General features: G+C 38.6%; 2 protein-coding genes across 2 annotated transcripts in view; both read left to right on the plus strand.

Annotated features, from left to right (window-relative positions):
* Nucleotides 1-25980, plus strand: part of LOC308077758 (BRCA1-associated protein-like) — an 801007-nt gene that overhangs the window by 121924 nt on the left and 653103 nt on the right. The window lies entirely within an intron of this gene.
* LOC308077963 (DNA topoisomerase I, mitochondrial-like) lies at nucleotides 764-3013 on the plus strand (the record flags this gene model as incomplete). The annotated part of the gene is made up of 1 exon (XM_080418988.1): nucleotides 764-3013. One exon carries the CDS (start codon nucleotides 764-766, stop codon nucleotides 3011-3013), a length of 2250 nt encoding a protein of 749 aa, XP_080275114.1.

Below are 25980 nucleotides of genomic sequence, written 5' to 3' on the forward strand. Positions count from 1 at the left end.
TTTAGACGACTAAAATATCATAACATTTTAGTCTACTAAATCTACAGTCGATTTAGTCGACTAAAGTTTATTTTTGGCTGCCATAGAAATGGCAGATCTTCACTTAGCTGCATGCCAAAAATAGCTGATCTGCAAGCTCGAGCTTGTAGATCACGTTATTTTTTGGTCTGTGTAGTTCTACTGGATCTCTTCTCCACTAGTCCCTCCCAAACATTTTAGTCTAGTTTTTATTTGTTAGTCATAGTTTTAGTCATCGTAACTTAGTTTTTATTTCGTTTTTGTTTAGTTTTCGTCAGTGAAAAAAGGTAGTCGACAGACATTTTTCGTCATAGTTTTAGTCGACGAAATCGACACTTCACAACGCACACAGTGCTAACATCATTGTTCCGATGTTGCAGTATTGATGGCGTAGACCGACAAACACTTATCCTGCCCATTGTGGGCAACAACAGGTCCCAAAAAAACACACACAGCATTGACGTCTCCTGATGTCACGACACTGACGTCACGCTACTGACATCACGGTACTTGACGGGCTCACCTCTTCCCTGTGTCATGCGTGCCATACTGCTTTTCAACTCATTCGTGACTCTGTCTGTCGAGGGGGTGCATGTGTGTGACGTAGGGTGCAAGTCCTTAAAGTCCTTAAAGGCTAAGGTTGTCACGCTCTTTCTTCATTCCGCATGCAATCTTTGTCGTTGTCTTAATCGCATACGTTTCTCGCTTTCGTGGTTTTGTTTGTTTTATTAGATAAGCATAGGAAATGAGTGGGCATCATTCCCACAGCATTGTCCAGATCGAAAGTGGCTCCTGGGTGCATGATTCGTACAAGCACAAAGAAAAGCACAAGGAACACAAGAAGCACAGGGACCACAAGAAAGGGAAGGAACGAAAGGAACGGGAGAAGTCTGGCAACTACAAGGACTTGTCTGGCAGAAAGCACAGGGACAAGATAAAGCACAAGCACGGCGGCACGGACAAACACAAGCACAAAGAGAGGAAGCTCCTCGATGGCACGGTCAGGAAGGTCAAAGAGGACGGCTTCGCCAGTCCTCCGCGTGTGAAGTATGAGCCTGATAACGACACTGACCACATTAACCACCATGCCATGCCTAAACACAAGCATACTCTGAAAAGAGAAGGGAACGACGACAATAGCTCTGATTTCAAGCCTAAGAAAATAAAGACTGAATATGATGAAAAGAAGGCCAGGAAAAGGAAGCAAGACGACTACGACGATGGCGTCAAGCCCAAGAAGGCAAAAAAACTAAAAGGGGAAGACTCTGATGGAAAGAAGAAAGTGACCAAGGAGCCAGAGATGTACAAGTGGTGGAATGAGAAGAGGTACACAGATGGCACCAAGTGGAGGTTTCTGGAACACAAGGGGCCAGTGTTCGCGCCAGAATACGAACCTCTTCCCAACAACGTCACATTTTCATATGATGAGGAGCCCATGAAGCTCAGCCCCGAAGCTGAGGAAGTGGCCACCTTCTACGCAAAAATGCTGGACCACGAATACATCACAAAGGATATCTTCAAAGAAAACTTCTTCAAAGACTGGCGGAAGGAAATGTCGGCAGAGGAAATGGCTAAAATCAAAGACCTGACAAAGTGTGACTTCAAGGAGATGAGCAACTACTTCAAGGCTCAATCGGAGGCCAGGAAGGCAATGTCGAGGGAAGAGAAACAGAAACTCAAAGAGGACAATGAGCGCCTCCTGCAGGAGTATGGCTTCTGTAACATGGACAACCAGAAGGAGCGCATCGCTAACTTCCGCACTGAGCCGCCTGGTCTTTTCCGGGGCAGAGGGGATCACCCCAAGATGGGCATGCTGAAGCATAGAATCAAACCCGAGGACTGTATCATTAACTGCAGCGAAGACTCCAAGTGCCCCAAGCCTCCCCCGGGAAAACAGTGGAAGGAGGTTCGGCACGACAACAAAGTAACCTGGCTCGTATCCTGGGCAGACAACATCAAAGGCTCCATTAAGTACATCATGCTGAACCCCAGCTCTAGGGTCAAGGGGGAGAAAGACTGGCAGAAATTTGAGACGGCCCGCCAACTGAAGAAGTGCGTGGACCGCATCAGGGCCCAGTACCGCGACGACTGGAAGTCCAAGGAGATGAGAGTCCGACAGAGGGCCGTGGCGCTCTACTTCATCGACAGGCTCGCTCTGAGGGCCGGCAACGAGAAGGAAGAGGGGGAAACGGCGGACACGGTGGGCTGCTGCTCCCTCCGAGTGGAACACATTAGCCTCTACCCGGAGAAGGACGGAAAGGAGTACGTGGTAGAGTTTGACTTCCTTGGTAAAGACTGCATCCGCTACTACAACAAGGTCCCCGTGGAAAAGAGGGTGTTCAAAAACCTCCAATTGTTCATGGAGAACAAGCAGCCCGAAGACGACCTGTTTGACCGTCTGTCCACCAACATTCTGAACAAGCACCTCCAGGAGCTGATGAACGGTCTGACGGCCAAAGTGTTCCGTACCTACAACGCCTCCATCACCCTGCAGCAGCAGCTGAAGGAGCTCACCAGTCCCCGGGACAGCATTCCAGCCAAGGTCCTGTCTTACAACAGGGCCAACAGAGCCGTGGCCATCCTCTGCAACCATCAAAGGGCGGCGCCCAAGACCTTTGAAACGTCCATGCAGAACCTACAGAATAAAATCGACGTGAAGAAGGACCAGCTCTCCGGCGCCAAGAGAGAGGCGAAGAGGGCCAAGGCCGACGCCAAAGAACAGAGAGACGAAAAGTCCAGGAAAACCATGGAGACCAAGAAGAGGGCGGTCGAGAGGATAGAGGAGCAGCTGACGAAGCTGGATGTGCAGGCCACCGACCGCGAGGAGAACAAGCAGATCGCTCTGGGCACGTCTAAGCTCAACTACCTGGATCCACGGATCTCCGTGGCCTGGTGTAAAAGCTTCAACGTTCCCATCGAGAAGATCTACAACAAATCCCAGCGGGACAAGTTTGCCTGTTTTATTGACATGGCAAAAGAAGACTTTGAATTCTAAATACCCTTTATGAAATCCTTGGGAGCTTGCAGATCTGATGCTATTGCATCCGAAAGCTTTCACCCCAGAATACAAAGACTGGGGTTAAGGGTGCAACAGTTAATTGATTTCATCGATTTCTTACTTCGCCCCCATCCCCATCTTTCTTTTGAATACAGTAACATAAATGGACCGTGAAGCCCAGTCGTCTGTGATGTATCTATGACCATATTTGGGTAATGTTTCAGCCTGATTCGACGGCTATTCACCACTTCCTCTTATGGCCTGGCTTCTGAAAGAGTTTAAGCGATGACGTCATGAATTTACATTTCATTTCTCGACACAAATGTTTTTTTTTATGCCCGTTGCTAGCGATTGAAGGGCTGGAGCCAGGCTATAATCTGTGACCAAATCTGGACAATCTGAGCCCCATTGACTTCCATTGTATAATAAAGTAAAAGCTAAAAGATTTCAAAAATCACACCCAGTGTGAAGTGAGCGGTGTTATTTAGAAACAACAGTGGTCATCACAGTGATGGAAGCTCACTTTAAAAAAAAAAAGATTTTTTGAAGTGCGTGGTGCTATTTATAGGTTATTATTTCATCATGCGTCGCTAGCCAATCAAAGCAAAGGGTCTGAATAGAGTCAGCCAATCACGGTACGGCGAAAAGGGTGTGAATAGAGTCAGCCAATCACAGTACAGGGAAAGACGAATTCCCAACCCCACTTATAGGAGCGGCTACACCGCTCAAAAAGTATAGATGGGATTCTACGTTAGCCCAGTGTACACTGGCACTGGATTGGTCCATTGGTTTGCCAGATTAGCTCTGGACAGTCCCATTGATAAAAAGTGATAAAAGGTAAAAGTATAGATCATATGCAGTTCTTCTCCTTTTTTTTTAAAACAACTTTTAACATGCCATCCCTATTTTTTTGTTTATAAAAATATCTATTAGAATGTTTTGCATCGGTTCATTACAATCAATATGGCATCATCAGTCTTGCCCGATTATCGAGTTCCACAGGCTGGCCTAAAGTACTCTGATCACAAATATCTCTAGTTCCATCGTCCCATAGCCTGGAGTTCCCCTCGTCCCATAGCCTGGAGTGACTGTGGATCTGAGATCATGAATTCACATAAAACAGTGGTTTTCAACCTTTTTCATATCAAGGACCCCAAATGGACACTTATTAGCCTGCGGACCACCCATTTCAAAAGATATACCAGGGACCCCCATAAGAGAAGATTTTTACAGCTCTATAGTGATTCTCAACCATTTTCATTTCAAGGACACCCAGTTTGACATGTATTAGACCCCCATTTAATGGCATTTCTATCTCTAGGACCCCAATTCATATTATAAAATCAATGTTAATTTAACTCTGAGAGTGAACCAAATGGACCTTAACGGGTCCATTTGTACACTCTCTGAGTTACGGGCACATAAGACCCTTATGATAAGGGTCCATTTGGTTCCTAAATATCTATCATTTAGCTGGGGACCCCCTGGAACCCCCTCAAGGACCACTGGTGGTCCCCGGACCACTGGTTGAGAACCCCTGACATAAAACAAGACGGGGCCACAGTTTCAGCCCAAATATGGAGTGGGGGAGGGGCTCATATTGGCTTAACTATATGCCTGTTGGTAACGCATTCCTCTGTGCAATACCCATTATACCCATTGTCACCATCTGTCCGTCTGTGTGCCTTCTATGCCCGTATATGGAGATCTCTGTATATGTCTTTCTGTTTCCCTTTTATGCCCATATATGGAGGAGGTCCCAACCGCTGATCCGACCATATATGGGGTTTTGATGATTTACCCAGGCCTATATTTGTTTGTGAGACCTGCCGATCCAACCAACTTAATGCCGGGCACCGCGCTCCCTCGGGTCCTCCACGATACACACGGCAAGTTTGGAGTCGATCGGCCGAATGGTTCTCGAGAGATATGCGAAGGGCAAATACACACACTCTTTTTTTCCCTCAAAGATTGTTTTTTTTATTCAACATTTACTGTCATTACAGATGGAGTCAGTTGTCTGTATTCTTTCACAGGCTATGAGCCAGGTATGGAATTGTACTAATCTGATTGGCAAAAATAAAATACAATGGCAATGCACAACTCAACAAAAGTGGTGCTTAAAGGTAAGGTAAGTGATTTTCTTTGGCTAAATAAGTGTTAAATAGCTCTATATTCTGATAATACTCATTGCTATGCGTGTTTGTACAGTAACAGGACAGTTAGTTGAGTCTCTCCAGCTCTTTATTAAAAGCCTTTTTTCTCCAAGGACCCTCAGGAAATATGGTTCAGAGTGCTGCCAGCCGAGACAAGCAGTTGTTTGTTGCTGGTGATTCCATCCTGTGGAGAATGATCTGGAGGAGGAGGAGCTATAGGAGAGACAGACAGGCTGTCCAATGGTTCTAATGAAGAGCTAAAATGTTTGAAAATTGCAGATCTACAAGCTCACAACGCGTCGCGTTGTGTCTACAAGCTCGCGTCGCGAGCTTGTAGATCTGCTATTTTCAAATAGCCTTGGTGTAAAACAGGGCTAAAGTGGTTAATGTATGTTAATGTAAAGTGGTTAATGTATGTATCTGCAAAGTAACTAGTAACTAAAGTTTTCAAACAATTGTAGTGGAGTAAAAGTGCAATATTTGCCTCTGAGATGTAGTGGAGTAGAAGTATAAGTACTGAACACTGGAAATACTCCTGTAAAGTAAAAATTAGTTTATTAGTTAAACGTGACACTTATTGGCCCGCGGACCCCGATTTCAAAAAGATATGCCAGGGACCCCCATAATAAAAGAAGATTTTTACCACTCTAGCATGTCCCTGTCTGTACCTGTCTTGTACTTGTCTGTGTTTTTTTCTTCTGTTCGTGTGGATGTCCATATTGTATTGAATGTTTTGCTTGTTATGTGTTATGTTTTTGTTTAATGCATGTATGCATGTCTCCATCTAATGCATGTATGTATGTTTATTGTTTGACTTGTCTCATTTATTTAGCTTTTTGTGAATTTGTTTGTCTGACCGGGTTTTGTATTTATTTATTTATTTTATTTTATTTTGTATGTCTACATGTGTGTATGTGTATTATTATCAGTTTCTTTTTCCTTTTCCTTTTTTGTCTTGGTTTTCCCTGTGTATGGCCCCTTGTGTGCTTTGGTGATCTCACCTGTTTGTTTTACTTGAAAAATAAATAAAAAAATCATCAAAAAGAAAAAAAAAAACTTGAGTAACTAGTTACTTTCTAGATATAAATTATTACATTATAAAACATACATTAACCACTTTAGCCCTATTTTATACCAGGCTGTTTGAAAATAGACGATCTATGCGACACGCTGTGAGCTTGTAGATCTGCTATTTTCAAACATTTTTATATAATATATAATATAATAATTCATAACACTTTTACTTTTGGTACTTTAAGTACATTTTGATACCAATACTTTTGTACTTTTACTCAAGTACATGTTTAATTCCGGACTTTTACTTGTAACAGAGTACTTCTAAATTGCAGTATTGATACTTTTACTAGTAAAACATTTGAGTACTTTTTCCACCACTGATGTTCTGCATAGTAGTGTTTATCTGTCTGTTTTTTAATGTCATGAATTGAGTACATTTGAAAACAAGCCATTATAGGCTTTCATGAGCTTTTTAATCCATTTTATTTGACCATGTATTTAAACTGTAGCCTACTTCGTGTACTTTTTCTCTGCAACCTTCTGATAATAAATGTATAATATGTATAATAAAGTATTCAATCAATCAATCAATCAATCAATCAATCAATCAATCAATCAATCAATGTCATGAACAGACTGGAAAACTGCTGTCTGGACGCCATCTAGTGTCCATTAGCAGACACTACATGTCATGTGTCTGAAGATTATTATGGATGCTATAAATCAGTAGACCCCCACATTAATGTATACTTTATGGCCACGGACCCCTAGGGACCCCCTGGCCCAGGGACCCCCATCTGAAAATATTTAGTGCCAGGGACCCCCAGAAGAGAAGAGTTATGTTAAGACATTCAACATTTATTCAAAATGTTCCAAACATATTCAAGATGTTTCAAAACATAAAAAAAAAAATCAGATGTACAAGCTCGCTGCGCTGCCACGAAGTGACACGCTGTGCTGTGAGCTTGTAGATCTGATATTTTTGAATGGCCAAAGTATAAAATATGGATAAAGTGGTTAAAATGATTGTGATGTTGTATTTTAAATTGGATTGTTTTTCTTTTTGTTTTAAAACATACTGGTTTTAAATAGACAATTTATTCAAATATGTAAATTATCTCATTAAATATACACAATTCAAATATGCAAAGTACAAAAGTATTCACATTAAAATATACTTAAGTGCTGAAAGTAAAAGTACTCATTTTGCAGATTATCCCATTTCACACGTTTCCAAATCTGTAAAAATGGTTTGAAAACAGCAGATCTACAAGCTCACAAGGCGTCGCTTTGCAACGCGTTGTGAGCTTGTAGATTTCAAATAGCCTAAGTATGCATAGGTATGCATAGTATGACTAATGTATGTTTTGAAATAATATAAAAAAATCTATAAAGTAACTAGTAACTAAAGTTTTCAAGTAATTGTTGTGGAGTAAAGTACAATATTTGCCTCTGAGATGTAGTGGAGTAGTAAAAGTATTGGAAATTGGAAATACTCAAGTAAAGTACAAATACCTACACAAAATGTACTTTAGTACAGTACTTGAGTACATGTACTTAGTTACTTTACACCGCTGCTCTGCACAGGTGAAGATGATTTAGTGTTGATGAGTGAAAAGCAGTCTGTGGATCTATTCACTCTGCAGGGTGAACATCCGGTCAGAAAACGGAAATGGTTTGTCTATGTAACGACCGGGTGAACGTGTTCAACACACCGGATCCAGTAGGCGGGGCTTTAGACCGGATGTGACTACGGATTTAAAAGAGACGCAGGCGCACTACGTTCGCCGTCTGGTTTCAAACATTTTGGTTTGCTACACGTCACGCCCCTCTGCTGAAGGTAAACTAATGTTTGATTTATATCTAAAGTTTAAACACTCACACTCGCCGTACGTTCATGTGTGTTTGTAAATCTACTTTAGTCTTGGATCAAGACGGTCAGGGATTGTATTGTTTATGGTGATCGACTCTGATGTATGTTGGTAGTTTTAAACGGCTCATAAATCCCCATAAATGAACCCAATCCAATAGATACAGTGTTTAAACCCAAAGCCACGGATGTGACCCGCCCATACGAGTCTGTTGTGTTCCGTAATATTACGTAGAGTTTAATACAGACGCGTTTTAATCCCGTGTGTGTCTGAACGCCGTTCTAGTTCCACATTTACATTGAGTGTAATACCTGCGTTCACCTGCTGCAACAGCGCCACTTTACCAAATAGTGTGTGGTTCTGTGTTTAAGGCTCGTGCGTCTATATTTATGTATACAGTGTAAATATCTGGAAGGTTATCTGGAAGCCACAGATGTTATCCGTACATACGGGGTGTTAGTGTCCAGTTAATATTCAGTATAGTTTAATAAAGAAGTGTTTTAATCCCCTCTGTGGATGAACGTCATTGTATTTCCTGAATTACATGGGGTGTAATACCGGTGTTCACCTGCTGCAACAGCGCCACTTGCACCCATTGAATGATATATACAGTGCTGTTCAGACAGACCAGATTGAAACACTTATTCATTGAATAATACGGAATATTACTGAACATAAAGGGTCCGTATGGTGGGATAACATCTGTGGCTTTGGGACAAACACTTTATATTTAGAGTAATATACATTTATCAAGATGTTTGAGACTTTAACATGGAACTAACTACAAACACTAATTTTGGAGACTGTTCAAGAATGTCATAGATGAGATCATAATAATAATAATAATAATAATACATTTTATTTGTACAGCACTTTTCACATTTCATAAAATATCTAGAACAAAACAAATGTAAATATTACATATCAAGTAATCTAAACTAAATATCGATATCAAAATACCGATAACAAGAAATCTGAGTCTTGATCTAAGAGGCTAAGATGAAACTATAATATCGTCTCTATCGGGAGGAAACCTTAGAATGTCCAAAACTGTTACTTTTCAGGATAAAAAAAATGGCAAAAGCAGCAGATCTACAAGCTCAAAACGTGTTGCTTTGTGCCGCGTTTCAAGCTTGTAGATCTGCTACTGTTGATGCTTTTATTGCGACGCTGTAGTATGATCAAGTATAGGACGAGAGGTTTCTGCCCGACAACAACAAACGTATACTTAACCCTTTAAGACTGGGAAAGTGTCTGTCATTTTAGATTTGAACCACTTTAACCATTATCTTATGCTTTGGGCTATAAAAAAATAGCAGATATACGCTTGTATATCTGCACTCGGTGCCACGCTACGAGCTTGTAGATCTGCTATTATTTTGAAAAATCATGGAAATTTGTGCACATTTTTCAATATGTTTTATATATATTGTATATACATTTTTAACACTAATATTTGCTTCTGGGGGGATTCTACAAATGTCTTCTAAATCATAACGTTTTTTGAAAAAAACATATGTCGCTATAATCAAACTTTTTCATGTCAAGGACAAGGACCACCCAAAATTATATGTATTTGGCCGTGGACCCCCATCTCAAAATAAGTTGTTCCAGGGACCCCCCAGAAGCACACATTTTAGTTAAAGAAATTCTCAAATTTTCACTATTTTTCAAAACATATCAGATATATCAGAAGGTATATATCAGAAGGTCATAGCGCAACACGCTGTGCCGCGCTATGACCTTGTAGATCTGCTATTTTTGAATAGCCAAAGTGTAAGCTAATGGTTAAAGTGGTTACACTGATGCGTTCCCAGTCTTAAAGGGTTAACACTTTAGAATACATGGGCAACTGGCGGCCCGGGGGCCACACGCGGCCCTCACCTTAACTTAATGCGGCCCGCAGGTTAATAGTGATATATTATTGATTTCAGCTGTTCCAATTCCAAACATGCAATCATGACCCGCTTTAATTACTTCCGTGTATATCAGGGGTGTCAAACTCATTTTGGGGTTGGGGCCAGATTGGTCAAATGGTGACTTGAGGTGGGCCGGAACCAGTTGCGGACGCACATGCGCGCTCACACGCACTCAGACACATGCTACTAACTATGCATATCACTTTTTTTTTTATGTATTAAGAAGAATAGCTACTTTAATTATTGACATTAAAAACAAACAATGCAATTTGTAATAATAATAATAATAATAATAATAATAATTAATAATTGAACTAATAATATACACTGTATATTATTAGTTCAATGACTTTATATCCAATGTATTTGTATTTAAGTTCATAAAGTTAACTTAAGTATAAGTAAATCCATTTGAAATTAAATAAAACAAATACTTCAGGATTCCAATAAAAAAAAGACCAAAAAATAATTCAGGATTCCTATTCCAAAATAGCTGATCTACAAGCTCAAAACGCGTTGCGATGCGACACGCTTTGAGCTTGTAGATCAGCTATTAAAAATAAGGAGATAAGAGGTGTCTGCCCGACAGCAACAATATGCAACGTGTCCCTCTGGAGTGAGTGTGGAAATATTGTGGCCCTCTGTCTACATCATCAAAGTTGCATCACCCCTGCACTATTGCCTACTTAAAAACTCTTATTTTCTATTATTATACAATATATTAAATGTAATGTTGGTTTATATCTGTGTCTTGCAGGTTAATCATGAGGGTGACCTTCTGCAGAGTGGACTAAATCTACTTCATACAGTGAGTTAAAAACGCTGAGTCATGGCTTCTAGCTATGACTCAGCGTTTGACTCGCTGTATGAGTTCTACAGTGAAGGTCCTGGATGGATGGATGGAGTCATCAGGAGATAGCTGGTAATAGAGTGTCTGTAACTCAGGACAAGGGGCAGGAAGATGGAACCTCGATGGAGTCGACGCAGCAACGAGCCCTGAGAGCTGAAACGTATAACGGTGCCAACGAACGCTCTCCGTCCGAGATACAAGGCGTACGGTGCTCGGGACGTGGTGCCATACAACCTACGCGGCTCTATTAATACCAGCTATCTTCAACCACGCGGCGGGAGGCCCCACACGGTACGTACCTGGATCACACCTGGCCAGCAGTGGTGGAAAGTAACTAGGTGCATTTACTTGAGTACTGTATTAAGTACAATTTCAAGGGATTTGTACTTTACTTGAGTATTTCCAAATTTCAATACTTTTACTTTTACTCCACTACATCTCGGATCCAAATATTGTACTTTTTACTTCACTACATTTATTTGAAAACTTTAGTTACTATTTACTGTAGATTTTAATTATAATTACAAAAAAATTATTAACCACTTCAGCCCTATATACATTTCGGCCATTTGAAAATAGCCGATCTACAAGCTCACAATGCGTTGCGATGCGACACATTGTGAGCTTGTAGATCTGCTATTTTCAAAAGATTTTAATATATTTTGAAATTTGTGAAACGGGATATTCTACATAATGAGTACTTTTATTTTTGGTACTTTAAGTACATTTTGATACCTGTGCCTTTGTACTTTCACTCAAGTGAATTTTGAATTCCGGACTTTTACTTGTAACAGAGTATTTCTACATTGCAGTATTGATACTTTTACTTAAAGGTAGGGTAAGTGATTTGCAATTATTCAAATAATTGCAAAATGGGTCTATGTTCTGATAGTGCTCGTTACTATAGAGTGTCCTGTCCATATAAGGAGTCTCCATGTCTCTCCAGCTCTTTATAAAACAGAAAATGCATTTTCGTTTCAGTTTCAGTTTCATTTCCAATTTTATCCAATCAGGATATAGATTAAACAAGTGAAATTGGAAGTGATGACACTAAGAAATGAGCAGGCAAAATTGGAACTGGAACACTATACAAATGAAGCTTAAAAATGGGTACTTTCTCCTGATTGGCTGAGATTTTGACACCTACCAGAAAATGTATTTTCTGTTTATTAAAGAGCTGGAGAGACGGGGAGACTCCTGTTACTGAACTAACACTCTATAGCAATGATTACTATCACAATATAGTGCTTTAACCTTTTAACAAAATACTTTTTGTTTTAACCCAAAAATATCACTTACCCTACCTAAGTAAAAAAAAAACAGTATTTTTTTCCACCACTGCTGGCCATTATAAACTAGGGCTGTGTCACCATTATGTTATTATTATATATTATTAAATGTAAGTTGACGATTCATTGTCACATAAATGATTGTGATCAAAGATTTAATTGTGTTTGACGTTGAGCATTGGAACATTATAAATACAAATGTAATTTATTTTAGGCTTTTAGGGCTTCGTAAACAAAAGTTGCTCAAGGTAGATATGACAAATAATATACATCATTTAATTACAAAAAATACATTCATAGTGGAATTAGCAGAGTGGAAATAGCCAATCTACAAGCTCAAAACGTGTGGCATCGCAACATGTTTTGAGCTGGTAGATCTGCCATTTCCACAAAATGTTTGAAAATATATGAACATTTTTAACATGGTAATGATTATGACGATTATGCATAACATAATTGCAAATTCAAATAATTGCAATTAGGCTATTATGTAATAATTGTGACCGGTCTAGTATAAACCCTAGGGTTTATACTCATGGTAACTGATGACTGGTAACAGTCACTCTTTGAGAGCCACTGGTCTAGTATAAACTCATGGTAACTAATGACTGGTATGAGAGCCACTGGTCTAGCGGCTGAGAGCTGAACCAAGACGTCTGTGGTTTTATTTTCAAGCCGAATCCCAACCCTCAACATTCTGCCTCCACCAGTGTTATGGAGAAATTGGTGACCTGACAAAAGATGTGTCCATCTTGTGGACTTCACATGTCAAACATCCAAAGTCAATCGCTGTTAGTTTATGAACGGAGTTGCTCTGTTCATAAACAAACAAACGGTTGTTATTTACATTTGGACATGGTGATGTTTTTGTGAAGTCCACGAGATGGTCGCATGTTTTCTGAAGGTCACCAATTTCACTGTAACACAACACCACCATGCTGGAGGTAGGAGGCACAAACTGGAGTTTTGGAATCAGCGGCCATATTTGAAATAACAGGTGTTACCTAACAGGTGTTACCAATGATGTTAATGAAGGCTCTGTTCCAAATGGACCCTTACGGGGTGTGTAACTGAGTGTATAAATGGAAACAAATTACTGTCCATTTGGTTCCATTTGTACACTCTCAGAGTTATGGGTGTCCTTTGAGAACCACTGTGCTACACTAAATAGAACAGAGCCTTCATCTGTATCATTGGTAACACATGTGAAGGAAGTAAGGAAGAGGCCCAATCCTTGGCCAAATGAATATTAATGTGTGGGTCCTTGATATGAAACTTTTGAGAGCCATCGTCTTTAGTTGTTTCTGAAACTTGATGAAATGACGAGCATTGTAGACTTTACTTGAACATGGTGTTTGATACAGGAATAGACGGCGCCTCTTTGTTAAATTGGCAATTTTTCTCCCAAAATGTAAAACAAATGAAGAATTTGCTAAATGTTCTTAAAGCAGGGGTCTTCAACAGGGGGCCCGGGACCCCTAGGGGGTCCTCAGAGTTACTACACGGGGTCCGCCAAATCTTTGTGTGATATGATTTTGTTTTTACCTTAACCACTTGAACCCTAGCATCCCTTTGCTGAGGAGAACTTAAGCCAAAAATAGCAGATCTACAAGCTCACAACGCCTCGCGCTGCAAGGCGTAGTGAGCTTGTAGATCGGCTATTTTTTAGCAAAGAGTTATAGGTGTAGAGGGAAAAAAGAGCAGCAAAAGTTTATCTCAAACACAATTTTATATAATATAGAGGGGGTCCCTGCTTCATCTCTCTCTCAGCTAGGGGGTCCTTGGCCTGAACACGTTGAAGACCCCTGTCTTAAAGGGATAGTTTAAAACACTTTTTCCTATGTATTAGTCACCCCATGGAGACTTGAATTCATGGATATGTTTTTGTTTTTGTCTCATTCCTAAACCAATAATTTGATGACCGGCAGCGGTTCCGGTAGGAGACACAAAGAGTCTCCTTTGTGTGTCCTACCGGAACCGCTGCCTACCGGTCCATAATTCAAGGCTCCATGGGGTGACCAATGGATAGAAAAAAATTACGTTTTTGGGTGAACTATCCCTTTTAAGTAATGTAAAGTATACATGATGTGAACATGTACGGGTGGGTACATCATTATCAGACCTAAAACGTATTGTTTTATGCCCACAGTGGCTGTAGGCCAGTCAAGCATCTTCAAATCATGTACTTAAAGGAGTAGTTCACCCAAATAATTACTTATTTTCTATAAATTGCACACCCCATGAAGCCTTAAATTCATGATTTTGTTTTAGTTTTTGTCTCATTCCTAAGCCAATAATATGATGACCGGGTGTATTTCCGGTAGGAGACACACATAATTTACTTTGTGTCTCCTACCGGATACATTAGCCGGTAGGAGACGGGAATCTAATTATTGGCTTAGGAATGTGACAAAAACAAATCCATGAATTCAAGGCTTCATGGCGTGTGCAATTGATAGAAAATAAGTCATTTTGTGGGTGAACTACTCCTTTAAGTTACTTAATTACTTACTTTGAGGAATAGAAATGGCCAATTACACATTGAAGTGCCCACTTTTCCCGGGTGCCCACTCTTCTGGTTACAAAAATGTTCATTTATTTTCAAACATGTTCAATGTTCATGTACAATACAATTAAATCGTTAATCGCAATTATTTGTGACAATTACTCAAGTAAAATGTCATAATGGTGACACAGCCCTGTCAGTGACCAGCTTATGTCTCTACAGATCATCATGGCTTCCAAAATGTCACCCTGTAAGGCCTGCTCAACTCAACGTTTTTCTTTTTTGTGTCTTTACAGAACACGAAGATGAGGTTTCTGAAGAAGACGACGTCTTCTGTGTCACTGCAGTGAAGATGGCAGGAAGGTAGGAACCTTTTGATTGCAGCTGCTGCTTGTTAAGGGGGCTACATGCTACATGCTACCATACCATGTATGTGGTCATTTGCGTCGTCTATCGTTTCACGTCATTTGTGGGTAAAGCTTCATCACGTCGCTCCACATCACATAGGACCATGTGCCTTTCTGTGATGTGGATTTATGTGATTTTATTTATTGTTTCACGTAATTTGCGCCCAAAGCTTTGGTCACATCGGTCCACATCACATACGACCATATGTGGTTGTAACTTCTCTTTTTCTCTTTGCTTTAATAAAGCAATACAAAAGATTTGTTTTTATATACTTTTGTGTCTTATTTGATCGATTTCTTGTATTAGAAAAACACTTTCTTATTTCTTTCTTCTTGCCTGTCTATTGCACTAGTTCTTCACTAGTGGTTTGTGTGTACAAATGTATGTGATGTGGAGCTATGTGATTTATGTCTGGTATCATTATGGTAGCATGTAGCCCCATTAACACTGTGTTTACAGTCATCTATGCTGTAGGTCTGTGCAAACTAAAAGAGAAAGCAAATGATGTCCGTAGTGTCATTTGCATCTTTCTTAGTGTTTTTTTATTTAATTTGCTGTTGTCTGAGTCGTGGCTGCTGTTCAAGGTAAGTGATAGTTGTGACACGGTCTATCATTGGTTGTCGGGCAGAAACCTCTCCAAATCTCCATATATATATATATATATATATATATATATATATATATATGTTGTTTTTTTTTGTCGTAAATACATTTCTTTACTTGGTCATACTACAGTGTCACACACTAAAGCAGTACAAACAGCCGATCTACAAGCTCACAACGCAAAGATCATGATAATTACATTGGATCCATTGGAACACAGTTCTTTTATGTGTCCATTTTAAAAAGTAACAATTTTGGACATACAAGGTTTCTGCATGACCTCCATACTTTAACTTCCCCTCTTTTCTCTTCATTATTTGCTTGAATAAAGTTATAACTTTTTTGTTTTCTAGTGTGTCTTTGAGTACTTAGAATAACAGTCTTTATAAAGTCTGTTATTTCTTATTTCTTTCTTCATGCCTGTCTATTGCACTAGTTCTTCACTAGTGGTTTTTGTGTGTACAAATGGAACCAAATGGACCCGTCACTGGTCCATTTGGTTCCATTTGTAGTACTGACAGTATACGTATACCAGGCTGTTTATGTAATGACAGGGTACAGTATATGTAGGCCTACGCTAAACTGTATAATATAGTGACAGGGTATAGTATATGTATACTAGGTTGTATAATATAGTGACAGGGTATAGTATATGTGGCTCTTGGTCACATAGCAAACTCGCATAGTTAAACCCATATGTGCTTTATCTATTTTTGATAAAGTTAAAAATATAGCTTTTTTTGCCCTGTCATAGTATCAACTAAACATTGTTTAGCTTTAACCGTAAAATTTGCACTATCAGCGTCGTTTGCGTAGCGCCGCTTGCGTTGCGTCATTTAACGGGTGGTGGGCCAGCGGTTTGCGTCGTTTGCGTTTAATGCCCGTCATTCGTGAAGAATAAGTAAGAAGGGACTGGACCAGTGTTTTTTATTATTGGGTCACGGCCAGCGTTTGTGTGATGTATGTCTCGTAGCATTTCGCGTCATTTGGTATATAAGTAATTTGATTTGCGTCGCGTCTCAGGATTTCACGTCACATCCGTGCAGGTAAGTCTTCATCACGTCAGCCCACATCACATAAGTCCATGGTGTAGTGTAGTGTAGTATGTGATGTGGGTTGATGTGATGTATGTGTTGTCATTTCACAACACATGCGGGTAAACCTTCATTACATTTGATTTGCGTCATGTCTTATGATTTCACGTCGCTTCCGTCATATGCAGGTAAGTCTTCATCACGTCAGCCCACATCACATATGACCGTACAGGGGCCGTATGTGATGTGGATTGATGTGATGTATGTGTTGTGTTGTGTCATTTCACAACATATGCGGGTAAAACTTCATCACGTTAGTCCACGTCACATATGAACATATGTGGAGGTATGTGATGCATGTCGTCCTTTACGTCGTGTCTCGTGTCGTTTCACGTAATTTGATTTGCGTTGTACCGTTTCAGGTTATTTGCGAGTAAAGCTTCATCACGTCAGGCCACATCACATTACTGGTCGTATGTGATGTGGATTTATGTGATTTTGTGATTATTTCACAACATTTGCGGATAGCTCGTCATTCACATCGGTCTGCAATTTTTTCTTTTAGGCGAGGTACACGCCGTTGTTTACAGTAGGTCAGAACAGGAAGAGATGTAGGGCCATCATTCATATCATATGCATTTAATGACTTTGGTTATTCCTGTTGCTTGTGTTGTATGTTGTGTATTAATGTTATTCATAGTGTTGTATGTTGTTTACTAATGTCATTCATAGTGTTGTATGTTGTGTACTAATGTCATTCATGTTGTTGCTGTATTGCTGACAAATATTGGCACAATTGATTTTGCGTTGCGTCATTTGCGTTAAAGCTTAATCACGCCAATCCACATCACATATGACCAGTATGTGATGTGAAGGTGTGTGACGGATGTCGGCATGTGCATCACGTATAGTTACTCGTTATTTGTGCCGTCATTTGCGAGTAAAGCTTCATCACGTCAATTAACATCACATAATAATAATATAATATAAACAATACATACAACCATATGACCAGTATGTGATGTCTACTTCGTTTAAGGATAATTCCTTTTAACAGGTCGTTCATGAAAGTCCTTGCGGTCTTGTTTCCAATGAGAACCTGTGAGCAATTGGGGTTAAGAGTCTTGCTCAGGGACAAATTTCATATCATCGGCACATATGCTGGGATAGCCTGGAATCGAACCTGGGGCAACCAGGGCCTCTGGTTCCCTAGGCGGGCTCACTAACCACTCAGCTATGGCCGCCCCGTTTCACGTTGTTTGCGTACAATGCTCGTCATTTGGCAGGAGAATAATGAAGAAAATGGACTGATGCTGATGCAGAGAACATGAAGCAAAGAATGCTGCTGCCATTGCGTCATATGCGCCTCGTATAATTTATGTCAATCGTCCACAAATGATGTAAATTATACGAGTGTCTCTCTCTCTCTGTCTCTCTATCCCTCTCATCTCTATCTCTCCCCCTGGTGAGTAGGGTGGCGAATGTAATGCACATTACAAAGTGCTTTGGTTAAAGGTACTATAGATAAATGCACCATTTAAATTGTAAACTTTGAATTGAACTCATAGGCATCAGCTAGCAGCCACTGTGACACTGTAAGAGTCACTGTAGACTGTATTACTTCTGGAAAATAAAATAAACATTAGTCATAACTGTGATTGCATTCTAAACATTACAGTCATAACTGTGTGATTGCATTCTAAATATTACAGTCATAACTGTGTGATTGCATTCTAAACATGTGTCATAACTGTGTGATTGCATTCTAAACATGTGTCATAACTGTGTGTTGCATTCTAAACATTACAGTCATAACTGATGTCAATCAAAATGTGTAAGCTCTATATTTAACAGCTACCAGGCATTGTGCCACTGCAGAGGTTCCCAAACCTTTTAGCTCAGGACCCAAACTAGTGAAAATAATAAGATTTGCAAACGCACAACGAGCATGTAAATCTATTTTCACAACCTCTTTTTTTGTTTCTAATTTATTGCTTAGATTTGTTGTTTTCACGAAATAGCACATGTTCTATTTTTGCTTGCTTCTTATATGTACTTTTAATTCATTTTAATTTTACTATTTGACCCCAGGAAGAATAGTCACTAATGAATCTGGATCTGAAATTAACAATAAACAAACAATGGCAAAAACACACTGGGATGTAAACATTCCAGTGTAAGGATTATCATAATGTTTTAGCTCGACCCAAAAGACGTGTGATGTCTCCCTGGGACCTAGTGAGAATAGCAGATCTACAAGCTTGGCTTGTAGATCTGCTATTTCCACTTCTCTTATTTTAAATGGAATTTCTTTGATTTTTGTTTTTAAATGTATCGGTTCTTTTGAAACATGAGAACTTTTTACTTCTCTAAATGTTATTTTATTCATGTAAAAATAAATTCTAGGATACTAAAAGGAAAGAGGAATATTTACTGACTGATCTCAAAAACAAATTAAAACTGGCAGAAAAACATTCACTCCATAAAAACCTTAAGGAAAACTCCTTAGACAGAGACTAAGAAATATATTTGTATTTAATTTTTTCCATGTTCATAAAGTGCTCCAAGTGCTCAAAGTGAAAAGTGCAGCAACACACATTTAGGTCATAGGACCATCGTCAGTGCTATATCAGATATAATCATTTGCGGTTAAAGCTTCATCACGTCAGTCCACATCACATAATGACCGTAGTGTAGTGTAGTGTAGTATGTGATGTGGATTTATGCGTTGTCATTTGTGGGTAAAGCTTCATTATTCACGGTGGTCAGTAGGCGAGCCACTGACGATGGTCCTTTGACCCAAACGTTTGCTGCTGCACTTTTCACTTTTAGCACTTGGGGCTCTTTATGAGCATGAAAAAATAAAACACCAATTTATTTTTCTTAGTCTCTGTCTAGGGTGTTTTCCTTAAGGTTTTTGTGGAGTGAGTCTTTTCTTCTACCGGTTTTCCTTTTGTATAAAGATGTTAACATGGCTTGATGAAATGATAAAATTATTCAATTTTTTTAAATTTGTTGTTTTGTTGGAAGAGTCAAGATTGTATTTCACACTTGTAAGTTATGTGGATGTTTTTTTTTTTTTTGTTAAAATATGATGTATTGTTTACCCGATGATTAAATGCATTATCAGGTTGTTTTAAAAAAAAGTGAAAAAAAAAAAAAATGATCTTAATTGTGAAACTTAATTACATGTTGCTCATATACAGAGCGTTAATCGATAGGGTTATGTTTTCATCTGCCGTAGTTGTAGATCTTTGAAATGTGTAAATCAGTGCTTCTCCTTATTCTGGATCTGACCACTTAACATGGCAGCCGTGTTAAGTGGACAGATGGGTGGTCCTTTTCAGAGCATGCTTTAATGACCAATCAATCCATTGGAACTACATTTATTTCACTTTTTTATATTAAATCTTAATGTTTTTGCCAATTACTTGGGCGGAGAATCACTGGTTTAAATTTCAACTAAATGTAAGTTGTATGTTAAATAAATGAAGAAAATAAATGTTTGCTAATATTTTTTTCAATTTACTTTATGAAATTTGTTTGCGCTTGTGAGCTTGTAGATCTTCACTCTTGGAGATTTTCACTCTTATTTTCTTCTGGAATTTCTTATTTAGCATTTTCTTTAAATACATTATTTTGAATGTTTGATTATTTTCGTGACATTGATCTTGTAGATCGTCTATTTTCACTTTTCATAATGTTTTTGGGACATCAACAATATTCCAATATGTCATATCTGCTCCATGCAGAACAAACGGATATCATTTTCAAATGTATTTAATAAATTACACTGTTCAAGGAAGTGCAATCCACGGCCAATTACCTGCTGGAAGCTTTGATTGGATACTTTATTAACAGGTTCGGGGGGGGGGGGTTTATTTACTCATGACCCAAGAAAATGTGTCCACGACCCACAATTGAGTCCCGACCCATAACTTGGGAAACAGCGGACCAGGGTCCATTTGTTGCCTTAAATGTATGAGGTTCTTTTGAAATATGAGAACTTTTTATTTAAAAAAATGTTGGAAACTAAAAGGAAAAAGGTGGTCTCAAAAACAAAGGAAAACTGGCAGAAATAAAGACTCACTCCACAAAATCCTTAAGGAAAACTCCTTAGACAGATTTTTATTTTATTTTTGTCATGTTCATAAAGTTCTCAAAGTGCTCAAAGTGAAATGTGCAGCAACACATTTAGGTCATAGGACCATCGTCAGTGCTGTATCATCAGATCTAATCATTTGCGGTTAAAGCTTCATTACGTCAGTCCACATCACATATGACCATAGTGTGTAGTGTAGTGTAGTATGTGATGTGGATTTACGTCTCGTATCATTTTCGTGTAATTTGATTTGCGTCTCGTCTTATTTCACGTCACTTAAGTCATTTGCAGGTAAGTTTTCATCACGTCAGTCCACATCACATATGACCATAGGCCCTGTATGTGATGTGGATTTATGTGTTGTCATTTGCGGGTAAAGCTTCATTATTCACGCCGGTCAGTAGGCGAGGCACTGACGATGGTCCTTTGACCCAAATGTTTGCTGCTGCACTTTCACTTTTAGCACTTGGAGCACTTTATGAGCATGAAAAAATAAAACGCTTATATATTTGCTTAGTCTCTGTCTAAGGAGTTTTCCTTAAGGTTTTTGGGGAGTGAAAACATGGCTACCTATTTATGGTCTGTTCATGAATTTTCCATGGCCAGTCATTTGGGATCAATATAAGTAGAAAAAAGGCTGTTATTTTAGTCAGGACTTGTCCTTTAACATGGCAGCCGTGTTAAGTGGTTAAACTAAATTGGTAAATGGATGAACTGTGACGGGATAGATGAGGGAGGTCAGCAAGAGCTTTTTTTTTTCAAATATTAATTTGAATATCTGTTAGTTTATTATCTGTATTTTGTTTTAGTTTCTCCTTTTTTATTGTACTGTTAATTATTGACATGTATTTTGTGCTATGGTTTTCCTGTTTTCTTCTTGGTCGTCATGACTTCATAGGCCTGTCAAAATTACATAATAGCATTAGTCTTTTATGGATAATATCATTGGAAATTACGTAATATTTTCACACAAAATGACTTGTTTCGCTAGCACTTTCAGTTGTAATGTATGTTTTGTTTTAACTTCCATTTACTGTATTATGTATTATATTTTTTAAATAAAAGGCGCTATATCACTAAACATTACCGTATCTAATCTCAATAGGCTCATTATCTGTAACTGTACAGCTGTGCTGCTTCAGTAGTAATTGTAGTGGAGTAAAAGTACAATATTTGCCTCTGAGATGTGGTGGAGTAGAAGTAAAAGTACTGAAAATTGGAAATACTCCAGTAAAGTAAAGGCTGGGTTAATTTGTTTTTTCAGTTGACCTGGCATCCTATAGTTTCTATGTACAGATTATTATTTTTATTATACTGTTTAGACTAATGCTAGGTTCTTGGTTTACCTGTGATCCTAGTTTACTGAGACACTACACTGTCTCTGCATTCTATGTATGTGTTTACCTTGTTTATTGTAAGTCACTCTGGATAAAGAGTATAGATGAATAGCTACATTGTAAATTGTGAAGTGACTTTACTGTTGAAATGTAAATGTGTGAATGGTACCATGTGATTGTAAATGACAACAAAACAAAAACAAGGCTCTGGTGTGGTTCTCCTGGTTTACCGGGATGGGGTTCAATTCCCTGCAGTGCCCTAATCATAGTGTTGTATTTACCCTTTATATGGTTTATGTTTTATTCTTTGTTCATGGTGTTGTATTTACACTTACGTGGTTTGTTTTATTCTTTGTTCATTGTGTTGTATTTACCCTTATGTGGTTTGTTTTATTCTTTATGTTCATAGTGTTATTATACTGTTTAGACTGATGCTAGGTGGTTTACATGGTCTGTTTTATTCTTTATGTTCATAGTGTTGTATTTACCCTTTACATGGTCCGTTTTATTCTTTATGTTCATAGTGTTGTATTTACCCTTTACATGGTCTGTTTTATTTTTTATGTTCATAGTGTTGTATTTACCCATACATGGTTTATTCTTTATGTTCATTGTGTTGTATTTACCCTTAAGTGTCCTGTTTTATTTATGTTCATAGTAGGCCTCGATTATTCGAATAGTAGACTAATCAGTCGAGGGGTGTCTGAGTCGACTGCCAAGCTTTTAGTCTATGAAGAAAACGTTTTTTTTTTTTATTATTATGAGAGATTGGCCTAGTTTGTTATATTAATTAACTAATAGTTTGCCAAAAATAGGATATACATCATGATTTATTGGGAGAAACCAAGCAAGTATCAGACACTAAGCACCCCTACAGCCCAAATGGAATGTTCCTCTATTGCATAACATATTTGCATGATTTGACTGAGATTGGCAGTCGTGATTCGACTTTTTTTTCCTTCTTTTTTTTTTGTGCTGCATTAGTCGACTGCCAGTCGACTATTGGCATTTAGTCGCCAATCAGATTCGACTATACAAATCCTTAGTTGGGGACAGGCCTAGTTCATAGTGTTGTATTTACCCTTACATGGTTTATTTTTTATGTTCATTGTGTAGGGTTTGGATCCTTCATTATAATTGTTGATGACCAAATGGACCATTACAGGTCAACTCTTTAGTGTAGAAATGGAACCAAATGTACCCGTTATGGTGGTCGTTGAAATTTAAAGGGCAAGACCACTTTGTTAGAGTTTTGGGTTGTGTATTTACCTTGCCATGATGTAACTCCAAAGGTGGACAAGAAATCAAGAATAATTGCTCCATTGATTAGAAATTGATAATTCTAAATATGCTCCTCATTGACTTACATTGTACGCTGAAACAGCTCTCAAAGTCACTCTTTTAGCACGTAAACGAACACAAACAAAGCTGAGTCAGACAATATAGAACATCACCAAACCCAGTACTGTTTATGTTTTTAATAAAAATGTCAACTTCCTGTTGGAACTGGAACACTGTATAAATGAAGCTGATAAATGGGTACTCTCTCCTGATTGGCTGAGTTTTTGTCGCCTACCTGAACATATATCATATATTTTCTGTTTATTAAAGAGCTGGAGAGACTGGGAGAGACTCCTGTTACTGAACAAACACTCTATAGCAATGAGTATTACTATCAAAATAGTGCTTTAACCTTTTAACAAAAACCTTTTTTTTTTTAAACAAAAAATATTGGCGTCAAAATCTGTAACTCATTCAAGCAGCTCCAGTCTGTCCTTAATGAATGTTGAGTGATGTCTGTCACAAGGACAGAGAGACTAGAGAATAGTCCTCTCCATTATAGGAGAAGTTGAAAATAACTTTATACTTAAGTTTTTAACCACTTGAACCCCTGCATCCCTATTCCGGGGGGAACATTCGTCCAAAATAGCAGATCTAAAAGGCTTGTAACGTTGTGAGCTTGTGTGGTATGTTAGCCCGTATGGCTTATAGTTATGAACAGTATGCAAGTAAAAACCATATAGAAATTATATTGAAGTTAAAGAAGAAATAGTGTGTTGTGACCCAGCATAGCGCCTGCATAATCAGGTACACTATGTTAATATTGACCAAATGTCTATAGAGCATGTGGCTGGTAGCCTAGAGTGCAGGGGTGTGAATGGGAGATTTACATCTCTATTGTTAACCTGAAGACATCATACTGTTGCTAATCAGATAGAGACAATGATCAAAGGACATGAAAGGAGGTGATCTGGTCACCTTTCAGGGTGACCCCCACCCCACCCGCCTGTATTGTAATGTGAACCTAGAGTATAAGAGTGAATGTAAATGACTTGTGAGTGAGTACTGACCACGCCGTGAGGCTGGGGGTGGACAGGGGTTCTGCCCCTGGAAGCTTAATGGACTCTGTGGACTCCGGACGTCTTCTCTTCTTCTCTTCTCTTCTTCTCCTCTACTTTATTACAACCAACCAGCCTGGTAACACGCAGTTTACTGCCTCAAATACACGACACTTGTAGATCTACAACATGTACACACACACACACAACAACAACATGTATATCCCTCCATCCTCATTGGCTGTTAAGCCCCCCCAGCCCCTCCCTCGACTTCATTTTAAAAGGAAACATTAAAGACTGAGGGTTTAACCCTAAAAGGACTGTTCATTTTATTTCCCTTATTTTCTCCCACTTGTATATTTAAAATATTTCCAAAACATTCCACATTTGTCACATTTTCTTTAAGGTGTTAAAAATATGTTAAAAGTCTTTAACTTTAACTTGTCACAAATGTGCAGATAGTCTGATTACACTTTATCTTCAACCTGTAAATAAGTGAAGAAGCAAAAGACGCTGGTATGGAACTCCTGGTTTACTGGGACGAGGTTCAATTCCCTGCGGTGTCTGCTGATTGCAGGTTAAAAGTGTATTTATAAGTGCAAGTTGTTTAGTATTTTGAAGGTTGTGTGTAAATATGCATTAACGTGTACATATCTATGTACTAAAAGTGTCTATTTATCAAAAGTCTATGCATTGATGTATAATACTAGTACTGACTAAACCACTTCTTAGTACCAAAGGTATTAGTTTGTTCAGTTCCAGGAATTAGTACCAAAGTATGTAATGGTTCCAAAAAAAACATTACATACTCTGGGCATGACTAATTCCTGGAACAAAATAAAAGTTCCGGGAGTATGTAATGGTTCCAAAAAAACCATTACATACTCTGGGCATGACTAATTCCCGGAACTGGAAAAAAAATAATACTGTGGGCATGACTAATTCCTGGAACTGAAAAAAAGTTCCAGGAATTAGTCATGCCCAGAGTATGTAATGGTTCTTTAAAAAACCATTACATACTCTGGGCATGACTAATTCCTGGAACTGGAAAAAAAACAATACTGTGGGCATGACTAATTCCTGGAACTGAAAAAAAGTTCCAGGAATTAGTCATGCCCAGAGTATGTAATGGTTCTTTAAAAAACCATTACATACTCTGGGCATGACTAATTCCTGGAACTGGAAAAAAAACAATACTATGGGGCATGACTAATTCCTGGAAGTTTTTTCCAGTTCCAGGAATTAGTCATGCCCAGAGTATGTAATGGTTCTTTAAAAAACCATTACATACTCTGGGCATGACTAATTCCTGGAACTGAAAAACTAAAGTTCCAGGAATTAGTCATGCCCAGAGTATGTAATGGTTCTTTAAAAAACCATTACATACTCTGGGCATGACTAATTCCTGGAACTGGAAAAAAAACAATACTATGGGGCATGACTAATTCCTGGAAGTTTTTTCCAGTTCCAGGAATTAGTCATGCCCAGAGTATGTAATGGTTCTTTAAAAAACCATTACATACTCTGGGCATG

This window comes from Gymnoscopelus braueri (assembly GCF_963280865.1).
Source record: "Gymnoscopelus braueri genome assembly, chromosome: 22".
NCBI lineage: Eukaryota > Metazoa > Chordata > Actinopteri > Myctophiformes > Myctophidae > Gymnoscopelus > Gymnoscopelus braueri.